The sequence below is a fragment of the Garra rufa genome, chromosome 6 (assembly GCF_049309525.1).
Source record: "Garra rufa chromosome 6, GarRuf1.0, whole genome shotgun sequence".
Taxonomy (NCBI): domain Eukaryota; kingdom Metazoa; phylum Chordata; class Actinopteri; order Cypriniformes; family Cyprinidae; genus Garra; species Garra rufa.
In genome coordinates this window covers 36289906-36317829 of record NC_133366.1, presented here as the reverse complement: position 1 = coordinate 36317829, position 27924 = coordinate 36289906, and the positions used below count along the sequence as shown (strand labels likewise).

General features: G+C 40.9%; 1 protein-coding gene across 1 annotated transcript in view; it reads left to right on the top strand.

The window, feature by feature from the left end:
- dnah6 (dynein, axonemal, heavy chain 6) overlaps positions 1 to 27924 on the top strand; it is a 121505-nt gene that overhangs the window by 25632 nt on the left and 67949 nt on the right. Inside the window, exons 34-45 of the mRNA XM_073841939.1 lie at positions 8972 to 9079; positions 11324 to 11879; positions 11991 to 12113; positions 12246 to 12428; positions 14875 to 15018; positions 16422 to 16643; positions 16750 to 16897; positions 16980 to 17137; positions 21259 to 21390; positions 24987 to 25158; positions 25728 to 25874; positions 26262 to 26335. Of these exons, the coding sequence (XP_073698040.1) occupies positions 8972 to 9079; positions 11324 to 11879; positions 11991 to 12113; positions 12246 to 12428; positions 14875 to 15018; positions 16422 to 16643; positions 16750 to 16897; positions 16980 to 17137; positions 21259 to 21390; positions 24987 to 25158; positions 25728 to 25874; positions 26262 to 26335 (2167 nt within the window). The remainder of the gene's footprint in view (positions 1 to 8971; positions 9080 to 11323; positions 11880 to 11990; positions 12114 to 12245; positions 12429 to 14874; positions 15019 to 16421; positions 16644 to 16749; positions 16898 to 16979; positions 17138 to 21258; positions 21391 to 24986; positions 25159 to 25727; positions 25875 to 26261; positions 26336 to 27924) is intronic.

The window sequence follows — 27924 nt, the reverse complement described above, 5'->3', positions numbered from 1 at the left end:
GCTATGTCTAGAGGACCCGGAAAGCAACGCTCTAAGTCGGGGGCTTCCAAAAAAAAAAAAAAAAAAAGAGGAGGTTCGACCTGAGGGTCGTCCTCCAACCCAGGAAGTCCTCGGCTAAAACGGCCCTGATGGTTGTGGCTCAGGGTCATTGAGGGCAGCCCCGCTCGAGGGGGTTTGCACCGTACCCTTAGGTGCGGGTTTCAACCCCCTCGGGGCCCTCAGGAGATTTGTCAGCTAACCCTGCCAGTGTTACAGGACGCGGCAATCTCCCGCGAACATCCTCTAGCTGTTCCGCCCAGAAACGTAGCGGCCCTGGAGAGTTCGCAGCCCCCGCGGGGGTTCTTCGAGGAGCTAGTTCAGGAGCTTCCTGCCAGTTCGCTGTTACAGGTCTCCGAGTTAGTTCCTCGAGTAAATCCAGACACCAGTCTCGTGAGGCTGGTACCCTTAGTAAACTTTCTGGCAGCGTGGAAACTACTGCCAAAAGTTTCAAATTGGGTCCTGCGTACTGTAGAGAAAGGTTATGCTATTCAGTTTGGCGCCATGCCGCCACCTTTCAGCGGGGTATTTCCAACTCTAGTAAGCCCCGAGCAGGGTCTGGTAATGGAACAGGAAGTAGAAACTCTTCTGAGGAAGGAGGCCATCGAGGTGGTGCCTCCTCAACATAGGGAATCCGGGTTCTACAGCCGGTACTTCATTGTTCCGAAGAAGGATGGGGGGCTTCGGCCCATCTTAGATCTCAGACTTCTAAACCTCTCAGTCAGGAAACTGAAGTTCAGAATGCTTATAGTCAAGCAGGTCGTGTCACAAATCAGGTCCGAGGACTGGTTTGTCACGATAGATCTAAAAAGACGCATATTTCCACATCTCCATCCTTCTTCAACACAGGAAGTTTCTCGGGTTCGCTTTCAGGGGCAAAGCTCACCAATACAGAGTACTTCCTTTCGGCCTAGCTCTCTTACCCCGAACTTTCACGAAGTGTGTGGATGCTGCGCTGGCTCCATTGCGACTCCAGGGCATCCGCATACTCGACTGGTCGATTCCGGCCAGCTCAGAATAGTTAGCGGCTCAACATCGAGGTGTTGTTCTCGCTCTCATGAAAGAATTGGGGTTGAGACTCAACACCACAAGCTAGGCCCGTCACCCACTGTCTACAGTCCAAAGTACTGTTAGGTCTTATGGCAGCCGCTTCCAACGTGATACCTTTTGGACTGCTGCTTATGAGACCACTTCAGTGGTGGCTCAAACCAGGGGGTTCTCCCCGAGGGGAAACCCATTTCGCAAGATCAAGGTCACGCGGCGCTGCCTACGTGCCTTGGCCATGTGGAAGAAACCCTGGTTTCTCTCTCAGGGTCCGGTTCTGGGAGCTCCTCGTCGCCGCGTCATGCTAGCGACGGACGCATCCCTCACCGGATGGGGAGGCGGTCATGAGTGGCCGCTCAACCCAAGGCCTGTGGAGCAATATCCATCTCTCCTGGCACATAAATCGCCTAGAGATGCTAGCCGTGTTCCACGCCCTGAAGTGTTTCCTTCCAGACCCAGAAACTGTCACGTGCTGCAGAAAAGAATGAGTCAGCACTGCGGGGATTTATTATATAAATCATCAAGGAGGTATCCGCTCACGCCCCTTATATAAGCTGGCGTACCGGATTCTCCTATGGTCTTAAGGAAAGACTTCTCTCCCTGAGAGCAGTCCAGTATCTCTGGACGTGGGAGCAGACGTCCTGTTGAGGCAGGGGCCGAGGCCCGGGGAATGGATGCTTCACCCAGAAGTGAAGCAGATCCGGAGAGTGCTTAGCCAGACTCAAGTGGACCTCTTTGCGACTCAAGAGATATCGCAATGTCCCCCCTGGTACTCTCTAGTGCCTCCAGCTCCTGCGGGACTGGATGCTATGGTACAGATGTGGCCGAGGCCTCGTCTGTACGCCTTTCCCCGATCGCTCTGCTCCCGGGAGTTCTGGAACAAGTGTGACCCCCGAGGGGGCACACCTCATAGAGGCTGGTCTCTCAATCAAGGTTGCCGAGACCATCCCTCACTCCAGAGCTCCCCATATGAGGAAACCCTGTGATCGACCGCACGGTGTAACCCACACCAGTTTGACCCAGTTTACTGCCCGTTTGGTACAGTACTGGAGTCTACGCAGTCTCACCGTCCGCGGGACTAACCTAAATAAAAATAAGGTTAGTGGGCAGAGCCCCCTGGTCACACGTTTCCTCCACGGTCGGGAGATCGAAGCTTCATCAGGAAGTGATGGAGCATGGAGACTCAGAAGATGGGACCTCTAGCGACTCGATAGATATCGCAATGTTCTCTCTGGTTCTCCCTAGTACATCCAGGTCTGCCCGGACTGGACACCATAGTACAGACGTGGCCGAGGCTGCGTCTGTACGCATTCTCCCGATCGCTGTGCGCCCTGGAGTTCTGGAAAGAGCATGCCGGCATCGACACGGCTAGTCCGACCACGGTCTTGGACCTCCCCTCTCAGGCTGGGGGCGCGGTCTGCTACCCCCGCATGGAGAGGTGGAAGTTATGGGTATGGCCCCTGGGGGGGCGCAACTCATAGACTCGGGTCTCTCAACCGAGGTTGTTGAGACCCTGCTCCTATCCAGAGCTCCCTCTATGAGGAAAAGTGGAATCTGTTTGCTTCATGGTGTCACAAACACCATCTAGACCAAGTTACTGCCCGTTGGTACAGTACTAGAGTCCCCGCAAACTCACCTGTCCACAAAACCAGCTCACTCCACCCTGAGGGTGTTCGTGGCGGCTTATTGGCCTACCACGCCCCTCGTGGTGGCTCGTCGGTATGGTTTCCTCGGTGGTGCACTCAGGTTGAGACCCCGAGGGGGTCTCAAGCCTCTATCACCTCCACTCGTGGAGTGCGACCATGGGAAGAACCAGTGCCACATAAGAAAACAGGTGGCACGAACAGAGCTATCAGTAGATGGATCACGGATGCCATTCTACTACTTCAAAGTCCTCTGGTCTCCCAGCTCCATGGGGAGCCAAGACTTACTCTTCCCGAGGCTGTCTGCCTCTAAGAGCTCTGACAGCAGGTGTCCCCATCCAGGACATCTGCAATGCTGCGGGTTGGTCCTCGCCCCTGACATTGTCAGGTACTATGAACTCGACCTCAGAGCCGCTCCAGGCTCCGCTGTTCTCTCGGCTTAGCGAGACTAGGTCTAGAGAGTCAGCCACCTCCCTAGCCAGGAGGAGACTTCTCAAGGCGCATTCTTTCTGCGGAAAGAAGAGAAGTCGTTATTCGCCACAACGCTCCTTGTGTGCCTGAGGGCCGAGGAGTGTCCCTGCATCCTCGTGAGCCCGAGGGCCGAGGATCAGACTGCCCTACTTTGTTCTCGTGTGCCCAAGGGCCGAGAACCATACAGCCCTCTTGTCCGCGGAATGCTAGACAATGGCTTATTCCCCCTCGTGTTCTGGCGCAAGAAGTTACCAGACCGAGTGTATTTCGGTCCCTCTGGTTTCTGGCCTTTCCCAGACCAAGGACTAAGACTCCTCGTGTGCCTGAGGGCCAAGGAGTGCCTCCTGCACTGGCTGGGCAACCAGGCAGAGGCCCACTACTATCCTCGTGCGCCTGAGGGCCGAGGATCTTACAGCCCTCTTGTCCGCGGAATGCTAGACAATGGCTTAATTCTCCTCGTGTTCTGGCGCAGGATGCTACCAGACCGAGTTATAACAGTGTCTTAGCAGGTAAGTATTCTAGACGCTGTCTCCTTCATGGTCTGGCAGGAAACCAGACGAAGGACTAAACTCCTCGCGTGCCCGAGGGCCGAGGAGTACCTCTCGCACTGGCTGGCGAACCAGGCAGAGGTCTACTTGTTCTCGTGTGCCTAAGGGCCGAGAACCATACAGCCCTCTTGTCCGCGGAATGCTAGACAATGGCTTAATTCTCCTCGTGTTCTGGCGCAGGATGCTACCAGACCGAGTGTATTTCGGTCCCTCTGGTTTCTGGCCTTTCCCAGACCAAGGACTAAGACTCCTCGTCTGCCTGAGGGCCGAGGAGTGCCTCATGCGCTGGCTGGCTACCAGGCAGAGGCCCCTACTGTCTTCCCCGTGTGCCCGAGGGCCGGTGATTGCAGTGCCCTCTTGTCCGCGTAATGCTAGACAATGGCCTATTCCCTCGCGTCCTGGCGGAGCTCCAGGCCGAGCCTTGGATCCCTCTTGTTCTGGCTGAACCCCCAGACAAAGGATCACCCTCTCCTCGTGTGCCTGCGGGCCGAGGAGCACTCTTGAGGTCGAGTGCACTGTCCTCGTGGGTCTACGGACCGAGGACTACCCACACCATCTGTCCGCGGAATGCTAGACAGTGGTAATTCGGTCCCTCTTGTTCTGGCTAACTCCCAGACAAAGGACTAAGACTCTGCGTGTGCCTGAGGGCCGCGGAGTACCTCTCGTTCTGGCTGGCGACCAGACAGAGGAAGACTACCATTCCTCGTGTGCCCGAGGGCCGAGGATTACAGGGCCTTCTTGTCCGCGGAATGCTAGACAAGGGCTCTTTCTTTTCCACCCTGGTTGAACAGACACTCACAGGGCTCGGAAATTATGGGGGCGTTGGTAGTCTCGTTCCCCATAGCGTTCCATGACGCGGCTCGAGTTCCCGGAAGGGAACGTCTCGGGTTACTAATGTAACCTTAGTTCCCTGAGGGAACGAGACGCCGCGTCTCGGACCATAATTCCCGCACCCTGCGGCGCTCGCTTCATTCCTAAAAGAGCTGCCGCTGGCTTCAAACGCACGCGCTTTATACTTCCCGGTCGATGACGTCATCGCGCCTGTGACGTCACTCCCGTCATTTCATTGGTTGTATACATGATCCAGAGTGCGGCCCGCCAATGGCGTTCCCCATAGCGTTCCATGACGCGGCGTCTCGTTCCCTCAGGGAACTAAGGTTACATTAGTAACCCGAGACGTTTTCTGCCACCAGTTAGGCTTCACCCATAAAAACGTCATCCCTGTTTCAGATCTGTTAGACTATCCCACTATCTATCGTCAATTTCTTTGAATAACAGTGCTTATCGCTGGGTGACAAGCTCTTGTAATAAGCGGAGAACATTTTGAAAATTACATCTAATCAATATAATCTATAATCTTTTTTCAAATTAACAATTTTGTACCGTATCCGTTTAATTCTCTAGCCGTAAAGGCTATTGTAGTGGCAAAAATCAAACGACTCTCATCGCATAAGAGACAAATTCACTCTTAGGGTCTTTTCAAAGGTTTATTTCTTGCAAGAAAGGTCAGACAGTCATACAGAAACTTTTATATCTCGTCTCTAGCCTTCAAGGTTACATCTCCTAACAGCCGGTAACAGGAAGGCAATGCAAAGAATGCATTTTTTTTTTTCACAAATTGGCACTGCAGAGCCATCTTTATCGTTTGGTTTCTGCGGAGACATTTGTCTCTCTCATAAACACTACATGCTTGGATCGATGGGCAAGGCTAAACAGGCATTGATGTCGGTCTTCTACTGTGGAAGTGGCGCTTAATCTGCCTATTACATCATACATTAGGAACATTTCAGAAGCTGTCATTTTTGCAGACTGCCTTAAATATAAGCTGTATTTTATTTCTGTGATAGCAAAGTTGAAAGTTGCCATTACTCTAGTCTTCACTGTCACGTGATCCTTCAGAAATCATTTTAATTGCTGATTTAGGGTATATAAATGACATAAAACAGTCCTACAATCTTGGGATGTGTTTATTTAGGGTCTTCCAACATCTTTATTGGCTTTTCTTTATAAATGAGTCAGTGTTTGATAGAGAATTAATTTGCACTAATTCACTAATTTCACTAATAAATGAGCCAGTTGGTGTTGCCTTTGGAGTAAAGAGGGATAAAATACAGCTGTGTAAGAAACCACTAAGCATATAATTTAGGCCCATTTGGCACGACTGTCATCTTCATTAGCCCTGGTCTCCGATCAGTAGCTGTATAGCTGGACCTCACTTGTATTTACTTAAGTGTGTGTGTGTGTGTGTGTGTGTACCTGGTATTCATCACGTTGTGGGGACCAAATGTCCCCACAAGGATAGGAATACCAGTAGATTTTGACCTTGTGGGGACATTTCTCAGGTCCCCATGAGGAAACAGGCTTATAAATCATGCACAATGAGTTTTTTTGATGAAGTAAAAGTATGCACAATCTCCTGTGAGGGCTAGGTTTAGGTGTAGGGCCATAGAAAATACGGTTTGTACAGTATAAAAACCATTACGCCTATGGAATGTCCCCATAAAACATGTAAACCCAACATGTGTGTGTGTGTGTGTGTGTGTATGTGTGTGCGTGTGTGTGTGTGTGTGTGTGTGTGTGTCAGCACCATGTCACCGGCACATTTTATTAGTACTCATGTTTTATATGCAGCATAAATTGACTTAAGTGTCCCTTTATTTCATTGTGTGCTTCAGTGATTCAAAAGGTCTGTCTTTAAATCAATGTGATTTAGGCTGCTGAACTATTTACAAGAATATATGAACAACTGTAGGCAAGTGTGTTTAAAAGAGAGAGTAAATCTGAGCACCATATTTTCTGTAAAGTACTGACATGGAGTTAATACAGGATGTTTAATAGTCGTTATGATTCATACAGTACTAATTAGCGGTGCTTACCAAGGCATGAATAACACACCAAATTGTGCAGGTTGTTGAGAGATGTGAAGTGATCAGGCCTATGATTTTCAGATGGTCAACATTATAGTGTGTGAAAAAAGGCCTTAACGGATCACTTCCAGAACAAAATTTACAGATAATTTACTCACCCCCTCGTCATCCAAAATGTTCATGTCTTTCTTTTTTTTAGTCATAAAGAAATTATGTTTTTTGAGCCAAACATTTGAAGATTTTTCTCCATATAGTGGAATTAAATGGTGCCTGAGAGTTTGAACTTCCAAAATGCAGTTTAAATGCAGCTTCAAAGGTCTCTAAACGATCCCAGACGAAGAAGAAGGGTCTTATCTAGCGAAATGATTGGTTATTTTCTAAAATAAATTACAATTTATATCCTATTTAACTTTAAATGCTCATCTTGTCTAGCTCTGCGTGAACTCTGTGTATTCCAGTTCAATACAGTTAGGGTATGTCGAAAAACTCCAAACTCATTTTCTCCTCTAACTTCAAAATCGTCCTACTTCGCTGCAGAAGTACTGACCCAGTGTTTACAAAGTGAACGTGCAAAGAGGGTCAAACACCCTTTACAAAAAAAAAGGTAAAACAGTGATGTAAGCCAGGTAAAACAGTGATTTTGAAGTTGGAGGACAAAATGAGATTGGAGTTTTTTAACTGTATTCAACCGGAATGCATTTGTTTAAGACGAGCATTTGAGGTTAAAAAGTATATAAATTGTAATTGTCTTTTTAGAAAATAACCGCTGTTTCGCTAGATAAGACCTCGGCTAGGATCATTTAGAGCTAGGGGTGTGATGAGACAATTATCTCATGAAACGAGAGACGAGACTGGGTTCACGAGAACAAGACAAGATTTTTTACTTTTTAAAAGAAATCCTCAATGATGAAATATTACAGGGAAAATTTTGTATTTATTCAACTAAAAAACAAAATGCAAAAAATGAATGCGCATTTTGATATCAACTTGTACTTTATGAAATTAAACTTTAATTTTAATGAATTATATGCAGTAATAAACATGCATTATTCTGGATAATTAGTTTTATTATCTGGAGATCATGATTCTCTTACAATTCTGAAAAAAAAAAGATTAGAAAACTAAACAAAATAACGTAATTTACTAGTGGTTCTGACAACATGTTCATTGCTTAAGTCTTTTAAAAATATATATTCAAACAAAATGTTAAAAAAAAATAAGGAGTCAGTGTCTCAATTAATAAAGACTTGTTTAAATATTGGAATCTCCTGAATGAATGATTCAACAATAAATACTTTTTTAACCGTGCAGTTGTCGCCACCTCCTGGCGGAAGAGAATAAGCACTACAGTACGTACAAGTGTTAAAGATACTTTCGTTTTGATCGCTACTGTAGACAGTAAGTGTTTATACCCAAACTGTAAACTTTTATCCCAGTACTTCTGTTATTTAATGTCTGTAACACAGAAATAATGATCATTATATGGTTAAAAAAGACTGTTTGTGTTGCTTTTTCTGTATCAGCAGCAGCATGAATGCAGATTTGAATGTCTTTAATACATTGTAAGCGTCGGTGGAGCATGAGCAGCATGATGTGAAACAATTGTTATAGGCACCGCTAAATCGCTGTCATTCAGGAATAATTAAACACTGCAAAATGTTTTGTGAGGATATCGTCACAAGATCTCGCGAGATCTGACTGGTCTCACAAGACACCTCGGATCCTGCGAGATCTTGTCACACCCCTATTTAGAGCCCTTTGAAGCTGCATTTAAACAGCATTTTGGAAGTTCAAATTCGCAGGCACCATAGATGTCCACTATATTGAGAACATTACTGAAATTTTATCCTCAAAAAACATAATTTCTTTACGACTGAAGAAAGAAAGACATGAACATCTTGGATGACAAGGGGGTGAGTAAATTATCTGTACATTTTTGTTCTGGAAGTGAACTTCTCCTTTAAGCCAGGAGGCAGCCACATAGTAACCATCTATAAATGCCTTAGTAACCACCCTAGCAAAACCACCTACAACACCCTAATATTGTGGCAGGCAAGCACCACTTACCTCATATTTTCCACCCTAGCAACCACATAGCTTTGCACTAAAAGCACTCACACAGAGCACTCACAGACCATCACTCCCATTTTCTTCTGAAAATGTAAAATTCTTGGTTGATTGGTGAACTCCATCTACAGTAAGATCTATTGTGTGATTACCTGTGTGTATTCAGTGTGAAATACTGAGCCAGTCCAATTTTTTTGTGCTGCTGGTTGTGTGTTCATGCTTACATTTTCTGAACAGCCTGTAATATATTATGTTTTATGTGTGTGTGTGTGTGTGTGTGTGTGTGTGTGTTCAGGTCATTAAAAAGAGAAAACCCTCACTTGAGCGAGGATGTTGTGCTGATTAGAGCTCTGCGAGACTCAAACCTTCCCAAGTTCCTCAAAGATGATGCAGTGCTTTTCAGGTGACCACTCACTGTATTTACAGCATACAATTTTTAAAATGTTTTGTAAGAAGTTTTTAATGCTTAGAAATCATTCTTATATGTGACCTTGGACTACAAACTGGATTTCTTGAACTTAAGTAGGACGGTTATTTTTGTAGCAATAGCCAAAAATACATTGCATGGGTCTTTTATGCCAAAAATCATTATGATAGTAAAGATTATGTTCCATGAAGATTTGGTAAATTTTCTACCGTAAATATATCAAAACCTACTTTGTGATTAGTAATATGCATTGCTAATGTAACGCCAGCCCAGCAGAGGGAGCCCTCACCCAGTCAGACAGTTGCTGCTCCCTCTGCTGCTTCGTTGGTTATTTCCTGTCTGTCAGCAATATCCCTCCTCGTTTCCTTGGCTGTATCCGAAATCGCCCCCTATACCCTATTCACTATTCCCTACATTAGTCCACTCGTACAGTTCACTTGAAGGAGTGAATGAAAACGAGTGAGTGAATTCGGACACTAAGTGCACCGGAAGGACTGCCGCTTTTGCATAGTATTGCTTACTGTTTAACAATCATTTAAAACGGACAGTTCGAGTAGTAAGATTAAAGGATTTATCTTGAACTATGTCAAGGAGTTTATGTATAAACCTTGGTTAAACAATTTAATAATCAATTTACAACAAATTTGTACCTGTGTTGTACGCTGCATTACGCAGTGGACGAGCGCGTTGTAAAATGAACAGATGGATGATTCAGCTGCGGGCGCCATCGTCTGGAGAGACGCGGGAATTCAGTCGGCGCGCGACTCTCACAGTGCATTATGGGTTATCTCTAGCTGTTGAGCGTACATCGGTTGTACACTCGTTTTTGCGGTGCATTGTGGGATTGAATGAGTGCACTCGAGAACGTCCACTATGGTTTCGAACACCACTTAAAATGGCTGTCCCCTCAAATAGTGCACTATTTGAGGGTATAGGGGGCGATTTCGGATACAGCCCTTGCTCCTCCATCCTCCATCCTATGACCCGGAAACCGATCGAGCTCAGCCATCTTGTAGGACTCAATTCTTTAATTGGACCATGAGGAGGCAAGGATCGAGGAGTGAGGAGGCTTCCTGAGGAGTCTTGAGCGAGGATACGTGGGTGTAACAAACCAATACATGGTACAATGGGAAGCTTATTTATTGATTTTGGGGTCCAGGGTCACATATACTGATTTGATGCTCAATTAGTATTTCTTATTTTTTATTATCAATTTTTAAAATGTGTTGTGCAGCTTAATATTTCTCTGAGTATTTTTTAAGCATTCTTGCATGAATAGAAAGTTCAAAAGAGCAGCAGTTATTGGAAATAAACAACTTTTGTAACATTAAATGACTTTACTATTACTTTTGATCAGTTTAATACTTTCTTACTGAATAAGAGAGAGAGAACAAGTATGTGTATGCCCAGATGTGAGCTAAATCTGCCAAAACCACATTTGGGAATGTCCTCATATGTAAAAACATTGTAGAAAAGTTCATTTTTGTTTAAAAATGGCATTCACATTTCTGTTAGGGTTATTGCCACCAGTGTTATTTCAGTATAATTGAGAAGCTATTATAGTTTTTATCAATATTTTGAATCAACTTCTTAATATTTCCCATTTTTGTTTTATTTTTAGGTCATTTTTTTGTAATTTTATTTATTTTTATTTTATTTGTTCACTTGAATTAAAAAAATGAATATAGTTTTTATTCATTTTTATGGTTTTAGTTGTAGTCATTTTAGTACGTCAAATGAACTAAATTGAATTAAGAAGTGTTGCTTTGGCAAGTAACTAAAATAAAAATAGTCCAAAATTGTATTTTTTTATTTTTGTTTAGGATTAGGTTGTAGTTTTTATAACTAGCTATTTATTAAAACAATAGAAGTCTCCTAATAGAAAAAATGTCGCAGTTTAGATGTGACTAAATGTGTGTGGCTAAGATATATTTATTTACAATTATCTACTGAGTATAGTAGTCATTTCATATGATCATATGATCTCCACCATGAGGGGGAGCCACCATTATGTAGAATAAAATAGCTTTTTCCATCTCATGTGACTGTGCATTATTTTATGCATATGTTTGTCATTCATTTCTTTAGCTATAATCATCTGGACAGGTGTCTTTGCTTTTGAAAATTTGATATTTTAAGACCTAATTTTGTTAAATTAAGTTCTGGTCCAAATACTGTATATGTGTGTTGATCCCTAACTCTCTCTTTTTCTTTTCTAAGTGGCATCTTGTCAGACCTCTTTCCTGGCGTCACCATCCCAGAGCATAACTATGGTGTCCTGCAGTCCACCATTCACTCATCCCTATGCCAACGCTCCCTCCAGCCCCTCCCAAGCATCATAAGTAAGGTCATCCAACTCTACGAGACCATGCTGGTCCGCCATGGGGTAATGCTTGTGGGGCCCACCGGAAGTGGCAAAACCACTGTCTACCGTGTGCTGGCAGACACCTTGGAAACCCTATATCATGCTGGGCACCAAAATCCCTTCTACCGCCCTGTTAAGACTTATGTGCTTAACCCAAAGTCGGTGAGCATGGGCGAGCTTTATGGGGAGGTGAACCCGTTGACGCTTGAATGGCGGGATGGTCTTATGGCGCTTTGTGTTCGGGCAGCAGTCCAGGATTTCAGTGACGACCACAAATGGGTGATCAGTGACGGCCCGGTGGATGCACTGTGGATTGAGAACATGAACACAGTGCTGGATGATAATAAGATGCTCTGCTTGGCCAACAGTGAAAGGATCAAGCTCACACCTTCCATACACATGATGTTTGAGGTGAGATGCTTAAATGTGCACTTGCTCTCCGTTTGTTAAATTCCACACATACTTTTTGTTTTTAATTAGAGGCTAGTCATGCATGCTTACATGCTATGCTTTCTCAATCAGGTTCAGGACCTAGCAGTGGCGTCACCTGCCACGGTAAGCCGTTGTGGGATGGTGTACATTGACCCAGAGGAGCTTAAGTGGATGCCGTACGTTCAGACGTGGCTCACAGGTTTTGCAGAGAAGGTGAAGCCTTTGAAACTCTTAGTTTTAGTTTTATAGGCAATATGCTTTTTGTATGTATCTAGATGTAGTGTTTTTTAGTTCGGTTTTTAAACTTGTAGAGCTATAACCATCTTGGAAATATGTGTTTTTTAGATCACAGAGCCTGTACGTGGATATCTGATGGAGCTGTTTGAACAATATGTGGAGAAGGGCCTGCAGTTTGTATCAAAGCACTGTGTGCAGGCTATTGCACAGGTGGATATCAGTAAAGTCACAACCCTCTGCTGCCTGCTGGAAGCATTACTGTTCAGTGATGGAGGCCCTAACCTAAAAATGGTATAATGCATCTCAACTATCACTAAAACAAACGTTAAAGGAGAAGTTCACTTCCAGAGATTTACAGATAATGTACTCACCCCCTTGTTATCCAAGATGTTCATGTCTTTCTTTCTCCAGTCAAACATTTCAGGATTTTTCTCCATATAGTGGACTTCTATGGAGCCCTGAGTTTAAACTTCCAAAATGCAGTTTAAATGCATCTTCAAACGATCCCAAATGTGGCTGTAATTGATCCCAGCTAAGGAAAAAGGGCCTTATTTAGTGAAACGATCTGTTGTTGTTTTTTAAAAATGACAATTTGTATACTTTTTAACCTCAAATGCTTGTCTTGTCTCTTTCTGCAATGTGCATGAGTAGTCTGTTCATTTCTAGTTCAAAACAGTTAGGGTAGTCGGTATCTCTATCACAGTTCGCTTCCTGTCATTTCTGATCTGTCCTATCACAATAAAGGCAAAAATGCCAAAAAATAAATCTTTAAAAAAAAAAAACACAGGGTAGGTCGAAAAACTCTCATCTTCTTTTCTCCCTCAACTTCAAAAAATCATTTCAAAATCACCCTACATCACTGCAGAAGTACCAACCCAGTGTTTGCAAAGTGAACATGCAAAAAAGATTAAACATCCTTTACAAAAAAGGTAAAATGGCGATGATTTGACGATTTTGAAGTTGAGGGCGAAAATGAGATGGGAGTTTTTTGACATAACCTAACTGTCTTGAACCAGGAAAAAACTGAGTTCAGGCAGAGCAAGACAAGATGAGTGCTTGAGGTTAAAAAGTATATTAATTGTAATAATAAAAAAAACAAAAAAAAAACGGTCATTTTGCTAGATAAGACTCCTCTTCCTCAGCTGGGATCGTTTACAACCGCATTTGGGATCGTCTAAAGACACATATAAACTGCGTTTTGTAAGTTCAAACTCGGGGCACCATAGAAGTCTACTATATAGAGAAAAAACCTGAAATGTTTTCCTCAAAAAACATAATTTCTGTATGGCTAAAGAAAGAAAGACATGAACATTTTCGATGACAAGGGGGTGATCTGTATCTATATTAGTTCTGGAAGTGAACTTCTCCTTTAAAGACACAAAAAGAAATGTGATGGTGTGTAACAACACAAGTGAAAACCCAGTAGATGTACACTACTATTCTTTTTTTTAAAGTGTACACTAACTCCACCCACTAATGTGTGATTGGGCTAGTTAACACTACAAAAGACGAGAGTCTAACAGGCATTTATTTTTTGAGGGAATAATCAAAAAGTTGAAAATAAAGTATCGGATAGGGTTAGGGAGAGCTTATATTGTCCCAATAAGGTGTCATCCATGTAATAATTTGAATTAAAATGATAATTTACACTTAATAACATTATTGCATACTGTTTTATAATGTACTACAATACTGAGATGCAGATAATTGCCACTTTTAGCAATAAGTAGTATAAATAGCAGAACATCCTGCTATTTTAATATAGCGTAAATAGAATCTATAGCTATTTGCACTAATGATAATAATTATAAATAATAAAAATATATTTTGAGCACCAAGTCAGCATATTATCATGGTTTCTGAAGGAATATAAGACACTGAAGACTGGAGCCGTCATTCAACTTTGCCATCATAGGAATAAATTACATTTGAACTAATTTAAAATAGAAAAATGTTATTTAAAATAGTAATAATGTTTCACAATATTGCAATCTTCATTGTATTTTTGTATTTTAAATAAATACTACATTGGTGTGCACAAGAGACTTCTTTCAAAAATCTTACCACCTCAGATGAACCCTATCTAAAATATAAATGCTAAATATGCACATGTACAAAGACCCATATATATATAGTGTGAGGGAAAAATAAGTGTTCCGATATGAAGACATCGTGTTATTTGCAATATTAAGTGAATTTTATGCTGTTACTGTACTGAGACAAAGCAAATCTATTATTAATGTTATTTAAATGTTTTTTACCCACTATTAAAGTAATGTTCAATATATAAACCTGAATAATTTCTTATTTTATTCTGTTACCGTACTAAGACAAAGCTAATTATTATTATTATTAATGTTATTTAAATGTTTTTTTACCCCCTAGTAATGTTCAATATATAATCCTGAAGATTTATTTGCAGTCATACATTAACGTGCTTTTCTGCTCCATTACACCATTAAGCTTAAAAATAAATTCACATTCTCACTTCTCCCTGAAAGTTTTTAGTTTCTCAGAGATATAAAGATTTAGAGAGGAGCGGGAACTTGAGTTGCAAGTTGAGTATCATAAATCAAAACTCTGGACTGGCATAGTTCAGAACATTAAGACCCAAAAACTATACTGCAGACTCATATCGATGTACAGTAGTTCTGCAATATAAGCTAGGAATACCAATTGTTCGAAATTGCAGCATGATGGTATCCAACTGTTTGCTTTTTCATCTATGTATTTGCAGGAGGCCAGTAAGCTGAACAGTATGTTGTGTCAGACGTTTGTCTTCTGCTACCTGTGGGCACTGGGGGGGAATTTGATTGACAGCTACTGGGACACATTCGACACATTCGTCAGGCAGCAGTTTGAGGGCAACAGTGATGCAAAGGTACATTTATATATACTAAAATACATCTCATTTTGATTAGACTGTAAAGTATGCTTACATTTGTGACCCTGGAACACAAAACCAGTCTTAAGTAGCACGGGTATATTTGTAGCAATAGCCAAAAATGCATTGTGTGTCAAAATAATCAATATTTCTTTTATGCCAAAAATCTTTAGGATCCTTAAGTAAAGATCATGTTCCATGAAGATATTTTTTTAATATATTAAAACTTAATTTTTTTAATAGTAATATGTATTGCTAAGAACTTCATTTGGATACCTTTAAAGGTAATTTTCTCAATATTTAGATTTTTTTGCACCCTCAGATTCCAGATTTTCAAATTTCAGTTGTATCTCGGCCAAATATTGTCCTTTGCAAACAAACCATACATCAATGGGAAGCTTATTTATTATTTATTTATGTATAAATCTCAATTAAAAAAAAAAGTGGTCCAGGGTCACATTTATGGATACATTTGTGAATAAACATAAGGACTTTCTGTTTTATTGCCACAATTTATGACAATGATATAAGCTTCCTAATAGCCTTTTGTTCAGAAAAAGACACAATTATGTGCTACAGGGTTTGGAGGAACATGTTTGGTTTTTCACAGATCTGCAGCCATAATGTTTTCATAATTTTACATAATCCAAAAGGCAATGATTTTTTTCTCAGTGGCCATACAGTAGCTATTCCTGTTAAATAACTGATGTGGAACATTGAAAACACTGCAAACCTCATCTGGGCTTTGACCCTGAAAGAAGCACATTAACCTGACTGAGAGGTCATTGTAAATTATATATAGCACCTGACTGGTTCAGTTCTTTTTATAAAGACAGCAATGTCTCGTGTGTCTGTTACGTTCTTAAATGTGACCTTAGGAATAGCTAATGAGAAATAGATTGAAGGATAACAATATGTCCCAGGCATTTGTTTAAGGATAAAGGAAAGGTGTGGTATTTATTTCAGAAGGTCAGAATGCAGTGAAGAGTATCATTATTAGTATTCCACAGAGCGAGACAGAAGGAGCAGGGGAGGAGGGGAGGAGTGGAAAGCAGAAGAAAAGGAAGTGGTGAATTTGAGATGAACAAGGGTGCTAGAACCTGCCCTTATAATAAAGACTCCAGAAGAAAAAAAAACATTCTTTTCTATTCTCAGACTCTAGAGAGTTCACAGCATTGTTATTACTGTTGATTATACTTATTTAAACAAACCCCCTTATGACTGTTACACTGAAGGACCAGAGTAATATTTAGAGATTAAAATGTCATAGTGATCCCCATTCACTTTCATTTCATGGAAAAGAACAGCTGCTAAACATCTAATTTTGTGTTCTAATGACATTCTAAATGGCATAAAGTACATATTAGAGTGAACTCTCTTTCTCTCTCTCTCTATAACAGTTGCCTGGTGGAGGTGATTTATGGAGTGTATATATGGACTTTGATGCTAAATGTTTAGAGCCATGGGAGAAGGTCATTCCCTGCTTTAGTTATAACAGCGAGATGCCCTTCTTTGAGATGCTGGTACCCACCACAGACACGGTGAGGTACGGATACCTGATGGAGAAACTGCTGTCTGTCAATCACTCTGTCCTCTTTACGGGCATGACTGGAGTGGGAAAGGTAATTGCGGGTTTGTGTTTAATGCGATGTAAGTGTGTGTGAAGCAATAAAGTTTTTCCAGTGTTCATCACTACACATTGCTTACTAGGCTTATTGTGCATTTTAGTCTGTGGTGGCACGGGCATTGTTGAACAGTGTGCAGGAAAAGGCAGGTTATGTCCCTGTCTATATCAACTTCTCAGCCCAAACTTCATCAGCTAGAACCCAAGAGATCATTGAGTCCAAACTGGAGAAAAAGCGAAAGAATATACTTGGTAAGACACATTTGGATATGATTTTGGTGGGTGTGTAAACTGCCATACTGAAACTCGTCATCTGTGTGTTTGTGTATTTCAGGTGCTCCTGCTAATAAAAAGATTGTGGTGTTTGTGGATGATCTGAATATGCCAAAACTCGACAGTTATGGCTCTCAGCCCCCTATAGAGCTGCTTAGACAGTTCCAGGACTTCCGTGGCTTCTATGACAGAGAAAAGTTCTTCTGGAAGGAGATACACGTAAGCAACAAACACACATAAAAAATCTAATCATGTCATGTTGCCTTTAGAGATATTAAAATATTTGTCCTTGTTTCACTTCACTGGCCAGAGTTGGAAATGAAAAATGGGAATAAATAAACAAAAACAACTTTTGACAGAAGGGTTTTTAGGAAGTTCAGTTTAGTTTGATTCTTGAAAATGAGCAATCTTCATGTGAACACCAGACGGAACACTAAAAATGCTTCTCAAAGTGTTACCACATAGCAAACATACTGCACAACCACTGTAGTCTAATTTGTGGACAAATGACTCTTATGAGCCACTTTTGTTAATAAATCCGGCTCACAAATTGATCTCAGTGTCATGAGATATTTTTGAACCAAGACTGTTCACATAAGTATAATGACAACTAAAATATAGTTGCAAGCAGCAATTAAGAGGCAAAGCACTGCAGAAGCCTGCATGGCAGCAAGCATCAGACCAGCTGCGGAAATGTGTAACTGAAGCCATTTTAAGATGATTTTAGTGAAAATAGCTGAAAAATCATAAAAACAACCACGAGTAATATGATTTAATGTCTTATCACTTTTAACCAATAGGTGGTGCTGTTATCAGATCGATGTGGTATGTTCTTTGTGATAAAGGCACACAAAATTTTGTGTCAATATGTCAAAACTTTGCAGAGATATAGCCTCAGACGTAGTCTGGCATCATGCCTCAACTTTGTTTCAACTGCTACAAAAACAATTTTGTCTATCAACATGAAATCCATATCTTTTTGTCAACACATTCTAAAGATGATCTAACTCGATTTTGGTGAAAATTGAACCAAAAGTCAAAGAGGAGTTTGAAAAAGTAGGTTTTGGCGGTCATGACAGGAAATTCAGCCGACTATGGCATAATTGGTATCTATGTTGTCTGCATGACTCAAGGGATATTTTGACAACAGTACAAAAGGGTAATGCAATCAAAAGTTATTAACATTTTTTAAAATGAATTGTGAGATCGTGGCGTGGTCAGTGTGATGTGACAATGGCACATACAAAGTTTGGTGTGAATATGTCAAAGCTTTGCAGAGATACAGCCTCAGACTCAAATTCATTGATGTGTTAAACGATAACCGTTTCATATATATCATATAACTCTACACAAAATCCATAACTTTTTGCTAGCATGGTCTGATAATCTGTGTCAAATTTGGTGAAAATTGGACTAATGGTCTAGGAGGAGTTTGAAAGGGTAGGTTTTCAGCATAAATCAAAATGGTGGACAGGAAGTTTGGCTGACTATGGCAAAATTGTTATCTATGTTCTCTACATTCCCCAAGGGATATATTGAGATCACTTTTTATTACAATAGGCCAATTTATTTGAATGTTATTAACATTTTTTTTAATTCCTTTATAACTTTTGGCCACAAGTCCTGTCAGATCATGGTGCCAAAAAAACATACAAAGTTTCGTAACAATACGTGAACGCATTCGTAAAATATAGCATTTTACAACAAAATTCAAAATGGCCGACACCTAAAATAGCTGAGATGGAAAAATTGGGTATGGCTCGACTTGGCATGCGACACCAAATCTAAAGATTTTTGGCCAAACCATTCAGAAGTTGTAAGCAAAAATAGCTATTTTTTATAGCTCCTGACCATTAGGTAGCGCTGTATCAAAATTGTGCAGGTAGCCTAAGGTCATGTTTTTTTATAACACAATTATTGAACTATCAAAAATAGCGAAAAAACTTGATACTACGATTATTTTGAATTTTTGTGTCCATTTGACTCGGCATGAGCCAAGGATTCAGAGGTAAACATAATTTTCCTTCCGGACCTTGTGGTTCAAAAGTTATTAGCATAAACATGAGTGAAATTTGGACAAGTGGTTGGTGCTACAGAATTTGAGTTAGAGACACAAAACTTGCTATGGTTAATGTTGAGACTGTCCTTTATCTGTGTCTCAAATTTCATAACTTTCCCGCTAGCGGTTCTATGGGCAGCCAAAGACTTCCAAAGCGGAAGAAGAAGAAGCAGAAATATAGCTGCAAGCAGCAATTACGGGGCCAAACATTAAGCAAGCAAGGCAGCAAGCATCAGAGCAACTGAAACAATATGTAATTGAAGCCATTTTAAGATGATTAAGTCAAACTGGGTGAAAAATCTTAAATACAACCACTGGTTATATGTTTTAATGGGTTATCACATTTGACCAATAGGTGCTGCTGTTATCAAATGTTATATACAAAGTTACATACAAAGTTTGGTGTCAATATGTCAAAGCTTGGCAGAGATACAGCCTGTTAAATGATAACCTTTTCATATATATCAACACAAAATTGGACCAATGGTCTAGGAGGAGTTCGAAAAAATAATAAGCATAAATCAGCATAAATCAAAATAGTGGACAGTTTGGCTGACTATGGCAAAATTAGAATCTATGTTGCCTTCATGACCCAAGGACTGGGACATGGGAAAACTGTGTATGTTTGACTCGGCATGCTCCACCAAATCTAAAGATTTTTGGCCAAACCATTCAAAAGTTATAAGCAAAAGCTGTTTTTTTTTAAAAAAAATAGCTGTTTTTCATGTCTCCTGACGATTAGGTGGCACTGCATCAAAACTGTGCAGGTAGCCTCAGGTCATGGTTGTTATAACACAACTACCAACCTATTAAAACAGCAAAAATCTGCTTCTTATGGCCTTATGGTTTAAAAGTTATTAGCATAAACATGAGTGAAATTTTGGACAAGTGATTGGCGCTAAACAGTTTGAGTTAGAAACTTACTATGGTTAATGTTGAGACTATCTGTGTGCCAAATTTCATAACTTTCCTGCAAGCGGTTCTATGGGCTGCAATAGACTGGAAGAAGAAGAAAAAACAGATTAATAAGAACGCCAACGGATGCACCTTTGGTGCTTGGCCCCTAATAATGATAACTATAAAGTTTTGATAATCGTTGTAATTTTTCTTGAATTAATCAAATTAATTTGTTGTAATAGGGTCCACACCGCAACCGTAACAACGATGACACAGACGAACAATTTTGAAAGTGATTCCAATATTTATTGACAGCCAATCAAAATCTATCCTGCATTAAAGACCTTAAACATTTAAGCATTTAGTGTGGAAGCTTAGGAAATCATTGTAGCTTCACAGTAGTAGTGTTGTTTTGATATAGAACTGTATAATTAAGATTTATTACTGAGGGTCAGGGGCTGGGTGTACTGAAAAAGTCATTAATAGAATCATTAAAGAATCAGAATTGTTAACTAGAACCAGAATTATTTTCCTTAAGATTTCCATTCCTAATAATGTGCATCTGCTCTGAGACCAGTAGTTTGTACAGAAACCTCAGGGATCACATTCCAATTTTATCAAGCATTTTAATCGTTAAACATTTTCTCACTCTCTGCCTCGCTATCTCTCTCTATGGGAATGGAAAATAATGTATGTTGTAACGATTATCCTATAATGAGCGGGACTAATGCTTGATGTTTGAAGTAGCTGCTCTCATTGAAATGTACCCTTACCTCGGGAATGACTCTTAATTATGTATTTTTCACACACCAGCATCAAGTAAACCCTGTGCTTGTTGAACACACGCACACACTCATACACACATTCAAACAAAGATAAAAGTGCATAATGTAAACAAGGGCAATTATGCGATTTGGCAAGGTTATAGAGAAATATGGTGATCTGAGATGTTGTAGTTGACCTTAATACTCATCCATCTCAAATATGAGTTATAATAAATAAATAAAAGGCAGAAATATGATGAGAAAAAAACCTGCTGAGGATTAAAAGAATGATTTGTGAGTCTCAAATGAGCTTTGCCCTTGGAGAAACTCGTCTGGGTTAGTGTTGCTCTTTGGTGGCTGAATATGACTCTGCTTTGACTTTGACACAGCTACATTACCTGAATGATTTTTCTGTCGTTTGAAGAGTAATTGGTCATTAAGTTTTCCAGCTGTCATGAATGCTCTCATTTTAATTTGGGTTTTAATCAATATTGCATTAATTTTTTCTAGTAAAGGTTTGATGAGATTAGTGGAAGTGTCACAAAAATTAAATTATGTCCCTTGGATATTTTTTCATATGCACTTATTCACCTTCTTCTCTCTCCTTCTCCCTCCCTAAGGATATGACCATAGCAGCAGCCTGTGCGCCTCCTGGTGGAGGTCGTAACCCGGTGACCCCTCGTTTTATCCGCCACTTCAGCATGCTGTGCCTCCCAACGCCCTCAGAGCAGAGCCTCAAACAGATTTTTAAGGTCAGACATATGGCAGCACTCATTTTCAATGAACATTCTACTTTTAAAATCAAAATTGACCCATTTACTTGTTGTTCTCTTGTCTTATTGTGCTTGATTCACTAGTACATTTTATTCCAAATAAACATGTCAAAATATAATAAATGCTTTGCATCTGAAACAACTTTTCTTTTTAGTTAACATTATGATTTCCCCTCCAACCACCTGGCTATGTAACACCCAGTCATGTCCCTCTGGATAAAATGAAGTCTTGGCCTACTTTTTTTTTCTCATTGAAAATCCAGTTTCTCTCATAATTATGTCACATATATGTATGACAGTCAAAGGGTTTGCCAACGCTGTTTCATCATGTTGCCTTTAAAGCTGTTGCATGCTGTGCCTCATGATTCTGGAGACATCAAAGACTGAATCAGCCTGTTGGTTTAGAGAAGGCAATGATCTTGAGCCGACTTAAAGTGAGCCTGATGAGCTGCCTACCTAGACAGCATATTAAAGCTGAAAGTATGCTTCACTTGTATTTACAAGTGTTTGCAATGTAGGCAACATAAAATAGGCGGATGAGTTGTGAATTCTTTCAGAAAAGTTGAATTCATTGAATTTAATCTAATAGTTCACCCAAAAATAAAAAATGATGAAAATGTACTCACCCTCAGGCCATCAAAGAAGTAAATAAGTTGGTTTCAGAACAGATTCTGAGAAATTTAACTTCACAAGAATCTACAAGTAATCAACATGACTCCAGTCCATCAATTAACATCTTGAAAAACATTCATGTTTGCAAGAAACAAATCCATCAAGTTGTTTAACTTCAAACAAGTCCTCTATCATAATATTGCTTTCTCCAGTAAAACGTTGTCTAATCTGAATCATAAGAAAAAAATGCACATATCAAGCACTGTTCACAAGTCCAAAACAGTTCATCAAACAAAAATGTTGGTGGATTTTGATGTAAGAGGACAACAGGGGATGGATTTTGTTCACTGGAGGAAGTGTTTTTATGGATTATGGACTTAATGATGGATTTGTTTCTTACAAACACACAGCTTTTTCCTTTTTAACTTTTAACAAGATTTTAACTGATGTACTGGAGTCATGTGGATTGCTTTTGGATTACAGTAATCTTTTATCAGATGTTTGAACTCTCATTCTGATGCCACCCAATTCACTCCAGAGGATTTATTGATGAGCAAGTGATGTAATGCTAAATGTACGACGAAGAAACAAACCTATCTACATACAGTGAGAGAAATATTTATTTTATCCCTTGCTGATTTTGTATGTTTGCCCACTGACAAAGAAATTATAATTTTATAATTTTAATTATAGGTTTATTTGATCAGTGAGAGACATGAAAGCATTTCAAAAAGTTGTAAATTAATTTGCATTTTAATGAGTGAAATAAGTATGACTTAGTACTTGGTGGCAAAGCCCTTGTCGGCAATCACAGAGGTCAGACGTTTCTTGTAGTTGGCCACCAGGTTTGCACACAACTTAGGAGGGATTTTGTCCCACTCCTATTTGCAGATCCTCTCCAAGTCATTAAGGTTTCGAGGCTGACGTTTGGCAACTCGAACCTTCTGCTCCCTCTACAGATTTTCTATGGGATTAAGGTCTGGAGACTGGCTAAACCACTCCAGCAAATTAATGTGCTTCTTCTCAAGCCACTCCTTCGTTGCCTTGGCCTTGTGTTTTGGGTCATTTCATGCCGGAATACCCATCCATGACCTATTTTCATCGTCCCCGTCCATCGTCCCTGTGATGCGGTGCAGTTGTCCTGTATCCTTAGCAGAAAAACACCCCTGAAGCATTATTTTTCCACCTCCATGTTTGACGGTGGGGATGGTGTTCTTGGGGTCATAGGCAGCATTCCTCCTCTGTCAAACACAGCGAGTTAAGTTGATACCAAAGAGCATGATTTTGGTCTCATCTGACCACAACACTTTCACCCAGTTCTCCTCTGAATTATTCAGTTTTTCATTTGCAAACTTCAGACGGGCATGTACATGTGCTTTCTTGAGCAGGGTTTCTTTCATTTCTGAAAGAACTGTTGTCACCTTCTCACCAAGCTGCTTGGCAATGGTCTTGTAGCCCATACCAGCCTTGTGTAGGTCTACAGTCTTGTCCCTGACATCCTTGGACATTTTTTTTTTTTTTGCCTTGGCCACGGTGGAGAGTTTGGAATCTGATTGACTGATTGCTTCTGTGGGCAGGTGTCTTTTATACAGGTAACAAGGTGAGATTAGGAGCACTCCCTTTAAGAGAGTGCTCCTAATCTCAGCTCATTACCAGTATAGAATACACCTGGGAGCCAGAAATCTTGCTAATTGATAGGGGATCAAATACTTATTTCACTCATTAAAATACAAATCAATTTGAACTTTTGAAATGTGTTTTTCTGGATTTTTCTTTGTTGTTATTCTGTCTCTCACTGTTACAATAAACCTACCATTAAAATTATATACTGATCTTTTTTTGGAAGTGTGCAAATATACAAAATCAGCAGGAGATCAAATAATTTTTTCCCTCACTGTAATTGCTGGCCTGGGTGAGTACATTTTCAGCAAGGTTTTTTAGGTAAAGCACAACCACTACAACAATCAAAGCACAGCTTTTGTAACCCATTTTGCAATTACCTTTAAGAATAAATTCACATTTCCAAAAAAATCAAATTTCATATTTAAAAATACATGTCAGGTTCTATTCTGTTCCTTGATATTGTATGTCCATCTAGTTGTTTTTTAATGTGTTTCATGTGAATAACCCTTATTAATCCCTTAAGCATGTGAATAGTGTTCAGTAGACATGACCCTTCACCAGTGTAATTGGGCTTCCTCATTAAGATAACCCACTGACTAGTTGAGTTTTAAAATATGCAGTTTTCCACATCTCTAGTAGATTCCTATATAGAAAATTAATTGCAGAGTCGCTCATTAGAGATTGCAACGGAGCTGTCCTGGGTTCTGAAACCACAGCCTGAAACCTGGAGCTATCCATAGTTCTGAACTGACAGATTGAGAGGAGAAACCAACCTAAGCTAATTGAAAATACACGCTTGTGGCAATGTTTCTGCAAGACCAATATTACGTACCTTCCTCTACGTTTCACAGCAGTTTCAATGTGAAATGCGCTAAAATGTGCATTCAGTATGTGACCGTGGCCACATTTTCATTACGCTGGTACAGGCATGTATTTCAGCATTTCTGGGAACTGTCGCTTAAAGGTTAATCAAACCAAACCCGATAGATTTAATGAATGCATAATTTCCTTATGCTGATTTAAGCTGTTTTGTTGAATCGTAGGTTCAAGGGATTCATAATTGTGTGAAAAGGAAAAAAAAGAGTTTTACTGCCTCTAGTGTTCATTTCAACTGGACATGATTCATACCTTTACGTATAGGTATGTTTCTTCAGTTTTGCAGAACCATAGGTAGAGGCATGTATTTCCAATGAGCCTGGGCACGCAGAAGGTGGTCAATGCTGGAGCTGTCCATAGTGACAAAAGTCTTCAGACAGTTCACTCTTAGAAATATTACTGTTCTAAACTCTACATGTGCTGTGCACACTGACATTTCTTGTACTGTATGTGCATGTTTGTAGGCAATTTTGGCTGGATTCCTCGCTGAGTTTTCCATAGCAGTGAAGCAGGCAGCTGACAGCATTGTGGATGCTGCCGTTGAGATTTACCATCGTATGAGTGTAGACCTGCTGCCTACACCAGCCAAATCCCACTATGTTTTTAACCTCAGAGACCTCTCTAAATGTGTGCAGGGTAAGAAACACACACAAATGAACAAAGACATACCTACAGAGACATTTCAGACATGAGGACATTTGCAAAGACTGTCATTTACTGTATATATTGCACACAAATAAAATCTGGTCAAAATCCTGGCTGTGTAGGTAAAATCCACCAAATGCTTGTAAAGAGTGTTTTTGGTTTTAGAGTTCTCAAATGACCAATAAAAATGCTTTCTCTTAATTTGAAAAGGCACCTTGTGGGTTGTTAAAATGTTCTTTTATGGTTTAGGACTCCTCCAAGGGGCTGAACTATAGACTCCCAATACTCAATAGGGATACTGTCAATGTAAACTAAAACCAAACAGCACAGCCCCCATCTGATTGTGTGTGTGTGTGTGTGTGTGTTTCCATTAATTATTATTAAAGAAAGGTCACATACAAGTTCATCTGTTACTGTTCATTGATCTGTAGACACAGAATTAATTTTCGACTAGTACACATTCTTGCAATGAAATGAAAGATATAATGAAGAATCTGCATGAATGTTAAAGAAAATCATATTCTCTGCTTCTGCTTGTGTGTGTGGGTGTTTCTGTGCAGGTATGCTGCAGTGTGAGCCAACTACAGTGAGAGATCAAACACAGATCTTCCGTTTGTTCTGTCACGAGTGTCAACGTGTCTTCCATGATCGGCTTATCAACAATGAGGACAAAACCTACTTCCATACTATGATCTCAGAGATGGCCAGTAAGCACCTGACCCTTAAATCCTTTTCACTGTTAACCTTCAACTTAATAGATAAAATAATTACATTTTATAATACATTATATTTTGAAATGTCTTTATTGATCACAAAGTCAATAAACAGGTTTATTATTATTTTACTATACAAGGTATACAAGGTGCTTTGTTGATACTGCACTCATAATTGCATCCTTAAAAAGGGTTTTTAAACACTGTTTTGTGAAATTAAAATTTTTAGATTAAAAAGAAAAGTGGGTCACATTAAACAATATTATTCTTCCCATTTTGCAGTGTGACTTAACAGAATGATCTATTTATTTTTGTTTTGCCCTCAATCTGTCATCCTTTTGCTACAGTAAACATTAATGTCCTGAACTGCTTGTCCAACAGGTAAATATTTCAGCATAAACATAGAGCCGACATACTTTGTGAATCAGCCCATCATTTTTGGAGATTTCATCAAGGTAAAACTATTTTGGGGATTGTTGTGATCTGTTTGCATCTGACAGTCTGTCACTGTTTTATATTTTCTTTTTAGAATGCTTGGTTTGTTTACATTTAACCGTTTGATACAGTAGTATAGTTAGATGTATAAAGATAGTTAGCTAGAACAGTCACTCGCCCAAAATGTATTATTTGTCATCATTTACTCACCTTCTTGATGTTTCAAACCTGTATGAGTTTCTTTCCTATGTTGAACATAAAAGAAGATATTTTGAAGAATGTTGGTAATCAAACAGTTGATGGTCCCCACTGACTTTCATAGTATTTATTTCCCTACTAGAAGTCAGTGGGGACCAATAACTGTTTGGTTCTTCAAAATGTGTTCAACATAAGTAAGAAACTTATACAGGTTTGGAACAATATATAAAAATGTCATTTTTGGGTGAACTGTTCCTTTAATGACAGTGCTTAGTTAATATTTTTATTAAATTATTGAATAGCTGTTATAAATAAACGTGCTGGATGGACGAGACAAGATTAACAATAAACACTATATTTAATATATACTTCGATATGCTGATCAATATGCCAAATGATCACAAAATGACAGGGGGAAGACAAATGGGAGAAACCAATGACATGAACAGACATAACTGTGACATTACGCCCCCCTCCGAATAGGCGCGTCCTCGCGCCGTAGAAAAAGAAAACAGAAAAGAGGGGCGAAAAAACAGAAAACTAGAGTCCATAATGGAGGAGGCTTCGGCGGAGGACGCAACCGAAGGAGGGGGACTAAAACAAAAGTCCAGGTGGCCAACAAAACAGTCCAAGGGGGCGACGACGGAGGGAGGAGCCAGGGAGGAAACATGAGGAATCCGGGGCAGGAGGAACCGACCCAGACCGCAGCCATGATGACGGCCCACTGTGGAGCCGACGGAGGGAGGAGCCATGGTGGAAGAAGGGATGCCGACTCCATGGGGCTGACCGACAGAGGCGGAGCAGATGGAGGAGGAGCCCGAGGCGGAGACGGAGAGCCGAAGATCCAGGGTGACGCCGAGGATCCAGAGGGCCAAGGTGGAACAGGAGGCTCTGGCGGCCGAGGCTGAGGCGGAGATCCGGAGGTCCGCGGTGGAGCCAGAGCGACAGAGGATGGAGGCTGTGCCCGCAGGAAGGAGGAGTCTCAAGGAGCTGGTGGGACGGCGTGACGAGGCGCAGCCGGAGGAGCAGAGTCCTGAGGTGACGATGGGGTGACGACTGACCAGGGCGGAGCCGAAAAGACGATGGAGCCCGGTGGAGCTGGTGGACCGACGGGCGACGATGTAGACGAGGGCGCTGAGACCCGTGGTAGAGCCGCAGGGTCGGAGGGCCGAGGCGGAGTCCTGGACTTGGAGGCTGGAGGCGGAGCTGAGGGATCCTCCAGCCGAGACGCCGATGGAAGCTGGCAGCCCCGCGGCGAGCCCACTGCACAGGTGTTGGGCTGAGGGTGAGCTGAGGGGCTGTCAGGGGACAGCGGCGGCCAGACAAACATGGATGTGGATGACAGAGGGTGGGTGGGTGGGAATTCCGGGCAGACAGGACAGAAGGATATTTCTGTGAATAGGTCAATGAG